The 13,698-nt window shown below is 48.0% G+C and overlaps 1 protein-coding gene across 4 annotated transcripts in view; it reads left to right on the top strand.

Annotated features, from left to right (window-relative positions):
* The first annotated feature begins 1,232 nt into the window (after positions 1-1,232).
* The window catches only part of SORCS1 (sortilin related VPS10 domain containing receptor 1), a 394,451-nt gene continuing 381,985 nt past the window's right edge, over positions 1,233-13,698 (top strand). For all 4 annotated transcript variants that reach the window (XM_087823933.1, XM_087823932.1, XM_087823934.1 and 1 more), the window contains exon 1: positions 1,233-1,790. In XM_087823933.1, the coding sequence (XP_087680059.1) occupies positions 1,233-1,790 (558 nt within the window). The remainder of the gene's footprint in view (positions 1,791-13,698) is intronic.

The following is a 13,698-nucleotide window of genomic DNA, read 5'->3' as shown; positions in this document are numbered from 1 at the left end:
AAGGAATTTTAAAGGTCTTCTAATGCAACCACTTCATGTTAAAGCCTCGGAAACCGAGAGATTGCTGCTTGTCTGAGGTCCCCCAGCAAGCCAGTGGCAGAGCCCCCAGCACAGACCTGAGGTTTGCAAATAGGAGTCTACAGCCACGTGTTAGAAGCTCTGGGCTAGGCTCAAAGGACACGGGTAAACAGAGCACATGCCTCCCTTCCTGCGTTTATTTGCAAGTAGATACATAATAGACACAATAAATATTTATCGGATTTACTTTTATTATTATCATTATTTTTTAACCGTGTGGGGCACTGTGTCAAGCACTGAGGACAGACCAAATAAAGCGGTCACTTCCTCCCAGGTGTGACGGTCCGGCCCTCCTGTCCTCAGCGCGTCGGCGGTCTTAGCAAAGCCGAGCTGCGGGCCCGCAACGTGCCGCGGGGACAGGTTCCCGCACAGTGCGCGCGCCTGGGGGGCAGGGCGGGGATCCCGGCGTGGTCCCTGGTGGGCACCCCTCCCCCGCTCGCCGCCTAACTCCGTCACCCTCTGCGGTAGCCTTTCCCCCGTCTCCCGGGCCTGGGCCGCCTCTGCTCCAGGTAAGGTCAGCGAGCCAACTCGCGGCGCTAAGACGGGGAACCGGGCGCCGGCCGGCCCCGTTTCCTAAACTCGAGAAGACCCGGTGGGGAGGGGGGAGCAACCAGAGAGACTGACAGAAGCAGCCAGGCAGGGATAGGAAGTCCCCGGCGCAGTGACCGCTCCGCGAGCCCTGGGGTGGCCGCCCCCGCGGGAGGCGCGCGCGGGCTCGGAGGGGCGGGCGGGCGCCGGCGCGGAGGGGCGGGCGGGCGGCGGCGCGGGGCGGGCGGCCGCGCATCCAGTCCCCGCAGCCGCCCGCGCACGGCGCAGCTCGCGAGCGGGACGCGGCGCCCGGAGCCCCGGCGGCGCCCGCCCTGCTCCCTCCCCGCCTCCTCCCGCGTCGCCCGCCAGCGCGCCCGCGCCCGCGCCCGCTCCGCCCGCGGCTCCAGTGCAGCTCCACCCCCGCGTGGCGGCGGCTCGCTCCGTCCGAACCCGTGCTCGGCGCCAGCCCAGCCCGGGCGAGCAGCCGCCACCTGCCCGGCGCCGCCTCCGCCGCCCAACTTGGATGGAGTTGGGGTCCTGAGCGCCTGTCCCCCACAGCCGGCCGCGGAGAGCCCCGCGCCGCCACCTCCGGTCCGGGACCCCTCTCCGCCGCTCTCGGCTCCGCGATGGGAAAAGTTGGCGCCGGCGGCGGCTCCCCAGCCGGGCTCGGCGCGCTCCTCGCCAGCGCGGGGCTCCTGCTCCTCTGCGCCCCGGGCGCCTGCGGCGGCGGCGCCTGCTGCCCCCCGCTGCGCCCCAGCTCGGACCCACGCTGGGTTCCGACCCCAGGGGGCTCCCTTCACCAAGGGCCGCGAGGCAGGGCTCCTGCCACGCCCCCGCCCCTCCTTGGGCGCCCCCTGTTCGCAGTGGCCCCCGGAGACCGAGCGCTGTCCCTGGAGTGGGCCCGGGGCCCCGACGTGTCCGGGGCGGTCGCTCCTCGCTCTGGCCGGAGACGACGGAGTGGAGCGGAGCCCGAGAAGGCAGAACAAGGAGAGGGCGCGAGTAGAAGACCCCGGGGAGTACCCGGGGACGCAGGGCCGCCGGAGCCTGGGACCCCGGAGCGGGACCCCGACCGAGCCACGCGCTTCCGGACGGAGGAGCTGAAGCTGACCAGCACCACGTTCTCGCTGACCGGCGACTCGGCGCACAACCAAGCGATGGTCCACTGGTCAGGCCACAACAGCAGCGTGAGTAGGACGGACGGAGGGCAGGGGGTGAATGGAAGGGTTCAGGTCGGCTGTGTGGGCCATGGGGAATTTGGAGAAGTGGGGCTTCTGGACTGGAAGGATGCTGCAAGCTAAAGTCTTGTCTGCCCCCCCCCCCGCAGGAGTTAATGTTACCTACTAGGTAGGGAACACCCCCACCGCTTCCCACCAAACCCATCCGAGTCCTCTCCGTGCCCCAAACAGAGGCTTAAACAGAGCAGCCAGATCCGCGCCCTGCTTCTCCGGTCGCATCGGTGCGGTGCCATGGACCTGAGGGCCAGGCAGAGGGGTCAGAGAAAGTGTTCTGAATGTGGAGGTGAAAGGGTTAAATTTCCAGGCAGGCTGACATTCCCTCAAGTGACTTTCCCTTTACTTGCTAGACTTACGGAGGAGCGCAAGTAAGATCAATAAGACCCTGAGGATTTTCCTCTTTTCATGCAGAGCTCCTGGCCTCCTCTTCCCCACAAGGGAAGGGACATGCGGTGGGTGAGGTGCTCTGGGTTTCTGGGGAGCCAGGGGGGTGCAAGTTCCAGTAGGGAAACTCTCCAGCATCTTCTCACAGCACCAGCCAGTGTGTTTTGAGAGCCGGGGTTTTCCAGCCTGTGAATGAGTGGTTGTTCTCTGGCATGAGCAGTCCCGGGGAGATCAGATCTGTCCCAGGGACAACAACTCCCTGTTGTCCCCCATCGCCCGACCTCTGGGGAGGGGCACAAATACAACAAATACAGACTCAGCCTCCCTTTACCAGGGGACGACAGAGGTTGCGGGTTCCGGGAGGCCGACGCTGGGGGGAGTGAAAGTCCATGAGCGTTGGCCAAGTCCGGGAAGGTTTTAGATTTTTGGGAAAGCCTGGCTGTCTGGAATTGGAGGTAGCGATTCCTGGTTAAGCTGCGCCCGGAAACTTCAGTGAGCTGAAATAGTAAAGATTCAGCTTTGATGTAACAACTGAAGGGGATTTAAAAGAGTGGAAACTTCTCCAGGCTGCCATTAAGCAGACAAGAAGATCATAAAAACCAAGGATGGGTAAAACGAAAAAAAAAATAAAATAAATCAAAGTTTCACCTTCCATCGGGTGATTGAGATTGTAGCATTTGTAATATGCACAGCCTATGAGCCTGATACCTTTCAAAATGTTTTCATTTGTGATGTAATTGCCAGAAACCTTCCCAGGGAAGTGCCAATGTAGTGAGTCGTTCTCATTGTCAGCTTTTTAATGAAAGCTGGGAACATTTTAAAATAATAGTCTGTCATTACGGAGTCCTTGGGCACCTGCATATAAATTGTGTTAAGGCAAATCATGATAAATCGCATTATGTATTGATGTCTCTGTTCTGAGAGCATCAGCAGGGTGTTCCCTATAGTTTAGCCTGAGTCACGAAGGCTGTGGTTTTTACATGGTTCTCGTGATTGGTTTAATCAAATAATTGACGCCAAATCCTCTGCATTCAAGCTCTGGAGACCCTTGGCCTCGCTGCTTACCTTAACTATCCTGTTTTTCACATCATAACCACTAAAATTAATCACCCAGTTTGAACTTGAATCCTAAACTAATTGAATCACTTTTACACTGCTTTCAGTGATTAGTTCAAAGCCCCTGGCTTTAAGGGGAGATTTTAAACACATCAAACATATTGGATCTGTTGTATCAAGGAGTAAAGGACTTTGGACTCAAAATATTTCTAGCTTTTAATGTAATTCAAGCTGTAAAATATCACTCACCCATTAGATCTCTACTTTAGCTCGTCTCTTGAAAGATCTTGGAAAGAGCGAGAAGGGGAGAGTACATCTTTGGCAAATTTTAAACTCCATTTAAGAAATGGTGCCAAACACTGCCAGACTTTTTTTTTTTTTTTTTAACGGTACTTATAAGCCCAGTAGGGCTTATTAGGGTCAGGACTTGGATGGGAGACACACTGGAAAGTCTGAGATAATGTAGGAAATAAGGTGGTGTATATTAAAGGTTGGAGCACTCAAATCATGTTAACTAATGAGATTTCTACTCTATTAAGTCTCTCATTCTTCTAAGGACACCACCTCCCTCCCCAGCTCCTCCCTTCCCTGTCTGCTTCCACACAAATTGGTCTTTGGTGTGTGTGTTTTTTTAGTGTCTATGTACAGATGGTAGAGGAAGAGAAATAGTCCGTATCCAGGTCCTCCAAAGCAAAGTTGGCCCAGATTCAGAGGTGAGACAAAGTTTAAATATTTTTTAAAGGGAAGAAAGGTAGAGAGAAACTCCCACCCCTCCAACTTTATGTCATGAAAAGCAGAGCAGAGACCTGAGTTCAAGTTCGGTTTATGTGTGTTCTACACAAGAGGGCATTGTGATTGTAAAGTGCGGGGCACCTGTTTGGAACTGTCATCTCAGCACTTTCCCCCCAGAGCTGGAAATCCACTAACCGAAACCTAAAGACAGCAAGAGGCTCTCATTTTTTTCACATTTAGTTGTCTCCCCCTGTAAATCCAACCAGTTCATTCAGGGCTACAGTCAACACATCCTAGGAACTCAGCCCACCTTTAGCTAAGAGCCTTCGTGAGCAGGCTGCTGATGACCAGAATACCTGCATGAAGGGTGTCAGTGTGTGGTCACTGTAGCTGCTGCCCGGCTCCCGGGTATCCTGGGTGGCACTCTCGCCTCCTTCCCCTCTTCTTCCCGCCCCCTCCAGCTGTTGGACTCCTGCGGTGGGGTAAAGGCTGGAGTGTTTTGCCTTATTGTGGGTGTGATGTGATTCTTGTCTACTGCGGTCTAGCATGACGGAAACTGTTTGCTAGAGTTGGTGGAACACCTGGGGGGATCTTTTGGCATGAAAGGTGCTGGGCATGAATCATTTGTCATGAGCTTGGTGTCATAAGCAAGAACATATTGTTGCTACCCTACTCATCCCAGGCATGCTGGGCCCTGATCTAAATTTACACAGTATCCTCAGTTTGTTAAAATATATATTTGTCTGTGGATTGTATGTGTGATGTGGCAGGTGTTTATTCCTTATTTCCAAGGAATTTCAAAGTGCCACACTCAATAATCCTTAAAATATTCTTGTTAGGTAATAGGTGGGTGGCCAGTGCTAATATCCCTTTCATATTTTTAAGCTGGAGTCATTTTAAATATTTCATTTCACCGCCATGCCCCCTTCTTACTGGAAATAGTGTTATAGGATTTGTTACCAGATTGGTTCTACTTGACATATTTGGCCATTAGGAAACCTCCAGTTGACTCCCATACCCATTTCCTTCAGTGGTCCTGGGACTTGGCGTTTACCATCCGCCCCTAGTGAATAGACTGAGTTGAGTTCCATCTTGGGTCAGGCTTTTGGGCAGTTGCTTTACATCCCCTCATCTCACTTAATTTTCACAAAAACATGCTGTTAGTAGATGTTATTATCCCATTACACAGAGGAGCAAACAGAGGCTTTGTTAGGCTACAGGACTTGCAAAGAGGATACCAAGGTCAGTGGCAAAGCCAGGGACCAGCACCCGGAGTGATCTGACTCCAAAACCCCACTGAATGGCTTGTCTTAAACGCCTTAAGGTAGGACAGAAAAACTCAGACATTCTGGAGTCTGTATTTTAAGTAATGCGATTTGGGGTGGATTTCAGGTGGTGGCAGAGGAGGCGTAGGAAGCTGCACGCACTTGCAGCAGAGCAGGTGCTGTAAAATGCGCCAGCCACACTGCTCTCTACCTTAAGTAGCGGGTTGGTGCTTCTCTTACCCACTCGCCTCCTCACCTTTAGTGAGACCTGGAATCTGCGACTGGTGACTCATTGAGCACGAGGTAACCTGCCACCGCTCAGCGTTCAGATCTGGCCTCCTTCAGGAAGAGGCTCCTGCTCTAAGTTAATCACATACCTGATTTTATAGACAGCTTGGATATGAACACATGATTTGGCTACACATTTTGACATGGGTCTTTTTTTTAAAGACCTGTTTATAAAAGTAGAATGATAAAAGATTTTCGCTTTCTCGAGAGACCCACGTCATCCCTTCTCTGGTCAGCGCTTTGTGCTATTAATGAATGCTCCTGTGGTGTGACATGGACCGCGGGGGGTTTAGAAGCAGACAGGTTGGAGTTGGCCTGTTAGCTCTCCCGCTTACCAGCACTTTGCCTTGAGCAAGACACTCAAGCTCGTTGAGCTTCAGTTTCTGTAACTAAAAGATGGGGATAGTACATCTTTTGTAGGCTTTTCCCTGAAGATTTGACTTGTATATGAAGTGACTGGTACCTAGTAAGTGCTCAATTAATACTAGTTTGTATGTTGGTTGAAGAAATAATTCTCTACTGGGGATGAAGAATCCTGGGTTATAGTCCTGACTGGAGCAGAAATGAGTTAGGTAGTCACAGCCTGTTGAAATTTTGCGGTCTCTGTTTCATCCTTTGTAAAATGGCACCAATAGACCAGAGCACCACTGAAATCCCTTACAGGTTAAAGTTAATCCAATAGTTTGTTCAGCTTGTAGGTATCCTGCACCTACTACATTTAAGTAAAGTATGCTGGGAGTATTGGGGACGCAGAAGTGACAGTGACCTGTAAGTCACTTTATTTTCCATGATTCTTCCTTTTCCTATGATATACGTATCTGTTTATAGGCAGTCTAGTCATTTGAGATCCAAACAGGCACTCACGTCAGTGTAAATTCACAGCAATTGAGTTTATTGTACCATACCTTTATGTTAAGGAACTTGCTACCTCTGGACAAAAAATTGCTTAATGTGAAATTAGAAAGTAAACTTCTATTATAATATTTAATTGGATTTTCTAGAGTAAATTGACATGAATGTTGACTCTGGAAACTCTATCTATATCCTTTTGAGGAGGGACCCCAGAAACTCATAGGCTAGGGTCCAAATGCTAATGGAATTTTATTATTTAACTGAATAATAATTGCTTACATTTGAGGAGAGATGACTGTGTGGCAGCATTATGCTAAGAAGGTTACACAAATTACTTAGTTTTAATTTTGCAAATATGTGTTGAGTCCTAATGTTTTTCAGGCAATGATAATAGGGACATGGGTGGAGTGATGCACAAAGAGCTTTAGCCTTGGACCCAGGGAACCCTGTGAAGACGCAGCAGAAGAGGAGAGTATTCCGAGGGCAGAGCATGCTGTCCAAGTTCAGGAGCCGGGTGGCGTCTTCTGGCCGGGGTGGTCGTCAGGCTTCATTGCAGAGCTGCTGCTCCAGCTGAGCCTGGAAATGCAAAGAAAATTTTAATTAAGAGATGGAGATCATGACAAGGATATTTTGAGCTGAATGGATGGTGCGGGTAAAGGTCGAGAGCAGAGATGTAGAAATTCCTATCTATATCCAGGAAATGAACCTACGTTAAATGTAAACTATGCTTAACTCAAGTTTTAATCTTAGAAATAGTTTTAAAAATATGCCTTAAGCAAAAAGTATACACATCCATCTTCTGGTGAGTTTGGGTATATTCCAAGCCCACAAAGAAAATACAAACTTGTGTGGCCGCTTAGAGACATGGCTGCCCTTGTCTACACATGAAATCCCAGCTGCGATCATCATTGCTTCTTCTTTACCTTGACATTTTCCACACATGGTTTTCACAAAAGGACTTTCTTTCATTTAAGTTCTTGGTTAGAAATATCACTGGCCACGTTGCCGGGAGGGTAAATTAATTTGGCTCCTTTCCAGCTTTTTTAAAGTCCCCATACCTATGTAAAATAGGTGTCCTGTCTTTGTGTATGTCTCAGTTTACCATCCTATGTCTCTGGCTAGAAAGTGTGGAGAGTGTATCTGTGTGTCCCACACGGGAAACCAGCCAAACAGTGTGGCCTCAGCGGACAAAAGAGATGGTAGAGAAGAGGCGTGGTGGGCATGAGGTGAAGCCAGGCTTCGTGGAGGTGACATGGTTACTCTTGAGAAGTGCCCACTCTGCTCAGAAGGGATGGCCAAAACAGGCAAACCTTTGGCACGAAACAGAGGTGGAATCTGACAGGACAACAGTGTGGTGATTCCCAGAGAGAAGGGGGTGGGGAGGTAGACAAGGGTAAAGGGGGACAAATGGCGATGGAAGGAGGCTTGACTTGGGGTGGTGAACACACAGCACAATGTACTGGTCATGTATTAACAGATTGTGCACCTGAAGCCTATATAATTTTATTAACTGATGTTACCCCCAATAAGTTCAATAAAAAAGAAAATTAAAAACAATTAAAAGCGGTGGAATCTTGCCCTGGCCGGGTACTCAGTTGGTTAGAGCGTTGTTGCAATACGCCAAGATCGTCGGTTCGATGCCCGGTCAGGACGCAAGCTCAGGTTGCAGGCTTAGTCCCCAGCCAGGGGCGTGCAGGAGGCAGCCAGTGGATGTTTCCCTCTCACACTGATGTTTCTCTCTCCGTCTCCCTTCCTCTCTCTCAAAATGAATTGAAAAAAGATATAGTGATTATAACACAAGTCCCTCTTAACATAAATAACCACCAGTTTAGTGAACAGCTTCCCTGGAAGTGAATTCAAGAGCATCACCCCGTATTTTCACTTCATCCTCACCCAAGGCTTACAAACCTGGTGTCACTCTTCTTACTCTCAAGCTGTGGAAGTCAAGGCTTGGGGACATCCCCAAGGTCACCCCTCTAGAAGGGGACAGAGCTGGGATTTGATATTTTTCCTTTCTCGCTCCAAAGCTGCTGCTTTTGTACCATGTTGTCCCTTTGTAAGGGTTTCTTTCTGAGTTTCTTTAGCGAGAGCTCCACAAGTCCATGCAGAGGGGTGGTAGGGGAGCACTTGGCATGAGCACCCCGTCTCAGGGATCCCCATCTCGTGCCGCCCCGATCTCAGGTCACTGACCTGATACACTTCACTTGATAATGCACTGCTTGATCGAATCCCTAACCTTTGTCTGTCCCCGTAAGTGGGACACCTGGGGTTATTAATCTGTGTGGTCGTGTTATGCTGGGAGGATGTGTGGGATGTGCTGTTTGGTTTCTCCCTGCTGGCTAATGACCCTAGAGTGACAGTGTGGACAACCTGTATGGTTTTTAAAGAAAGTGCTAATAAGAATCATGTTATCAGGCAACCGGCTAATCATCTTGTGCCCTGGAGCCAGTGGATTGATGCCTCTAGTCATCTCCCAGGAACCAGAGCAACCCAGGCTACTGAGACACAGAATTGCGGGTTATCAGCCTTCTGCCCCAGGGCCTGTGGCGTGTGTAGTTAAAAGGGAAAGGTCTTCCACATTCAGCACTTCCAATGTGCTCTCTTGGGTTCAAATGTCAACTCTTCCTGTGTGAGGATTTCTCACCTCCAACATGCACTCTTGATTCGAATCCTTAAAGGGGAGAAAGGCTAGTTTAGGCCTGGTTGTCATCCAACTGTGATCCTGCTCAGGACCTGTCTGCGGCCCTGTTCACCCCTATTGCATTTTGCTGAACTGGGGGAGAGATTCTTATCTGGGCAGCCCAGGGCTCTGTCACTGGGCAACTAGAGCAGCATTTCTCACAGTGTGTCCTCATGGGACCTGCTTTTGAGTCTGCTGTTGGGGACTGGGAATCTTCATGCTTTATAAACTCCCTAGGAGGTTGTTAGGAATGCAGAAGTTTGAAGATCTTTTCCCTAAGGTTCATGTGTGAGTTTGGGTGTCCATGAACCCCTTCCATTGTCTACACGATGTCATGTCAATATGCTTGATTTCTCCATGATAAAAACTGAAGCCTGCAGCTCATATCAGTTTCTAATAGAAACAATGACCCCAATGGCGAAGACCCATGGAAGGCTCTGTAGGAGGAGGAAAAATGATTGCATGAAGCAGCACGTGGTCCTCTAAGGAAGGGATGCCTCTCTGCCAGATGGTGGTATTTCTATCACTGAGTGTATTCCAGACAGTTATTTTTCCTGACTGTCCGTATGACCAATGGAAGGCATGTCTTAGGTGGCTGAAAGAGTACATTATTTTACATATAACAATGTTTAGTGCTTGGTTTCAGTTCCCACTCCAGAATCTACTAGATATGTGAACTTGGGCAATTAACTTTATAACTCAGTGCCTTAGTTTCTTCATCTGTAAAATAGAAATAATAATGGTATACTGTTTTTAAAAAAATTATCTTTATTGTTGAAAGTATTACAGATGTCCCCCTTTTTCCCCATTGACCCCCTCCACCCCACCCCGCCGCTCTAGGACTTCACCACACCATTGTCTGTGTCCGTGGGTTATGTGTGTATGCATATAAATTCTTTGGTTAATCTCTCCCTGCCCCCCTCTTTCCCTCTGAGATCTGTCAGTCTGTTCCATGCTGCTTTGTCTCTGGAACTATTTTATACATGGCTTCTTGACGGTTAAAGGAGACAGTAAATATAGATGTGCTTAGAGTGTCATCTGGCATATAGTAAGCAATCAGTAAGGGCTAGCTGTTATTGTTATTGTTATTTTGTTAATAATAGTATTAATAATGCTCACATATGGCTTACTAAAATATATTTGGAATATATTTCTCATGGTATTGCTTCTGTTTCTGCATTTATGTTCTTTCATCTCAGTTTCAGCTTCTTATCATGAGGGCTGGGAGTCTGTCTTGCCCTTTTTGGCATCTCTCTCAACATTTCTAGCTATTTGAACATAATACTTGTCACAGGATTCTCGACCCAATTTCCATTGGGGGTGTGGAGGGAGGGAGGTTCCCTGCACTAACAAGCAATTCTCAGACACCAGCCGGTGTCCTGTAACTTAACTCAGTTCTGACACTGTCCACATAGAGATAGCATCGGATTCCACAGGTTAAGGGCTCAGTTCTACAAGACTACACCCACCTTCTTTTCAGGGGCCAGTTGCACACCCAGGTTATCTAGCCTGTGCTTCTGACAGATTGGCTATTGATGGGAGGTTCCCACAATCCCCTCCTTGAGTTTAATTAATTTATTAGAACTGCTCACAGAACTCAGAGAAACATTTTACTTACCAGATTATCAGTTTATTATAAAAAGAATAACTCAGGAACAGCCAGATGGAAGGATGCCTGGGGCAAGGAGTGGGGAAGAGGCAAGGAGCTTCCATGCTCCCTGAGCTTGTCAGTGTGTCATCCTTCCCAAATGGCTGTGTGTTCACCATCCTGAAGCTCTCCATCCTGTCCTTATGAGTTCTTATACAGGCTTTATTAAATAGTTATGATTAATTAAATCAGTGGCCATTGGCAATCAATTTAACCTCCAGCGCCTCTCTCCTCCCTGGGTGTCCCACCCCTCCAATCACAGGGCTGGTTCTTCTGGTAACCTGTCCCCATCCTAAGATACATTCCAAAAAGTCACTTCATTAACGTAACAAAAGAAACCCTTTTCACTTTATTCTAGGAAATACCAAGGTTTTTAGGAGCTCTGTGCCAGAAATGGGGACTCAGGCCAAGTATTTATTTCTCTTCATACATCACAATATCACGACTTGCTTATTGAATATTTGCTCTTTAGGATACTATTTTCTTGGGGGAAAACTAGCTTTTCCCATAGAACAAATAACCCATTACCTTGTACATGAGTGTTGTGGAATATTCAGCCATTAGAAGATTGCTTATGTAAATATATATGTTGAATTGGGAAACCGCCCACAGAATACCAGAAGGGGGGGGAGAGATTTAAAAATAGTACACATGTAAGCCCCATGAAGTCAGGGTTTGGGGTTCTGTTTTCGTTTTCTTGTCTGTATTGCTTTCTTGTATATTTCAAGTCCCCAGAAATATACCTGGACATAGTAGTGACTCAGGACTTAAAAATTTTATTATATGGTATAAAATCCCACTTTTGCAAAAAACAAAAACAAAATATTTGCCCGTGATTATGATGCATTTTGGGATGGCAGGCGATTTTACTTTGTCTGTAGATTTACTGTTGTTGTTTCTCAGTAAACATGCTTTGCTTGAGTTATTTTTAAAAGTTATTTCAAAAATGAGAAAAACAAAACGAGCAAGAACTAGCGAGTTGTGAACTCGGCCTCATTAGAACTGAATTCCAGGCACTAGACAAAGAGCCCACGTTCAGGTTTCCCCACTCGCTTCTAGTCACTGTGGTTGGAGAGAGCCCACACCCAGGGCCTTTGCAAAGCAGCAAGATCACTGGTGCAGCAGCTGGGGCCGCCAGGCCTTTTATTTATCATCCTCTCGATGCCAGAGAGATCTGGAGGTAGTTTCACCAACCTGAGTACACCTCCTGGAAATCCTAGTAGTTTTCAGTTCCCAGTAAAGGAGCATGTACTTCAGTGTAAATCTCAGCCTCTGTTTTGATCTTCGTATAGATTCCTACACCATATATATGCAGGAGAATGCATGCATGATGGTAATACTCATATAGAATTGTTACTGGACGTGTGCATTCCGATGCATGTGTGTACATTTAGGGCGCCTGATGTACCCCACTGACGCCTCTGCTCCTAAGTGAAATATTAGACAGTGTTGCAAGGCCCTGGCAAGGATGCTTACTGATTGTGAGAGCTGAGTGGAAGATGAACTTGAGAGCAAGGAGACCAAAAGAAACCAAGAGAAAGAGACGGAGAGATAATGGAAGCAAAGAGATGGAAACAGAGAGAGATTAACAGGGCGAGAGGGAGGGGGAGTTGGACAGAGGCAGAGGCAGAAATAGCAGAAGTGCGTTAAGAGAGAAGGAGAAAAGAGAAGAGGGGCGGGGAGGCAGAAGGACCCTGGACAGGGAGAGACAGATGGAGAGACAAAGGGAGACACGGAGAGACAGCTCACAGAGAGCGAGGGGTGGGAACAAGAGGGGAAAGTGTCGGAGGGCGGAGAGAAGTCTTGTTATCGACCCATAAAGAGCGTTCAGTAGAAGATTCCTCGTGGGACTGTGCCCTGTCTGCGGCAGCCACAGCACTTCCCTGGCCTTGTGCCCTGGGGGTTTTGCACCCAGCCTTGTCCTGTCGCGACAGGAGCCCGCTGACCTTGCATTACATACGCGACAGATTTGAGAGCCCGATGCGTTGGGTAGCTGGGTGTGGGCCGGGAGGGAGGCATATCGTATTTATACATTTTTAAGAATCTCTTAGGAGTGACTTCCTTTGGGAAATGGGACTGATGGTCTGAGCGGTAGAAAGTCAACTTTTAACCTTTCCTTTTATGCTCCTCTGAACTGCTTTGCATTTTTTAACATGGGCATGCATTTCTTTAATAACAGAACTACTAAAACATGCTTTAAGTGGCTGTTGTGTCAGCACTGTGCTGAGCTCTGAGAATATAAAGATGGTAAGGCCTGATCTTTACCCTTGAGGGTGCATATGCTGGTGGAAACAGACAGACACAAAAACAGATAATTGCAACTTAGTGAGATAAGTGCATAATAGCTGTAATAGAGTTTTCTGCAAAGTGCTATGGGAGTGGGAGACAACTAATTTTTCCTGAGAGGGGAGGCAAAGGGAAGTGATATTTAAATTGGGTCTTTATACAAGATTAGGAGTTTTAGAGACAGAATAAGAGTGGGCAGGAGGACAGGCCACTCTTGCCCATTTTAAACTTCTCAAATCTTGGGTCTTGGGTTCATTTTAGGTTGTTAGCACAGTCAACAAGCTGTGAGTAGGATGAGATGACACTGTCTTTGTCATCTGAGTGCCCAAAGTATTTGGAACCAAGTCTCACAGTGTGTTTAAATATCAGGTTCGTCTTCCCAGTTTAAAGTGTCCCATTAAGTACTGGGTCTCAAACTGGCCAAAGGATTCTCATTTTTCCAAAGGGAACAGTTGTTGCTCTGAATCTTTACACACCCATATGTGCTTGCGTGTGCACACACACAGATGCACAGAACAGTTTTAACATACTGCTGTTTTCTCTCTTCACAGTAGAATTTGATTAACTAAACAATGATGGACATTTTCCTTGGTTATTCTGTATATTTTGGCTTTTAGAGTTAAAAGTTGGTGTTTATGTCATTTTCTTGGACATGCTTTCCAAATCAAT

Source organism: Miniopterus natalensis, chromosome 14, assembly GCF_054644295.1.
Source record: "Miniopterus natalensis isolate mMinNat1 chromosome 14, mMinNat1.hap1, whole genome shotgun sequence".
Classification (NCBI taxonomy): Eukaryota; Metazoa; Chordata; class Mammalia; order Chiroptera; family Miniopteridae; genus Miniopterus; species Miniopterus natalensis.
Note: the sequence above shows the minus strand (reverse complement) of the source record. Positions and strands in the feature narration are given on the sequence as shown.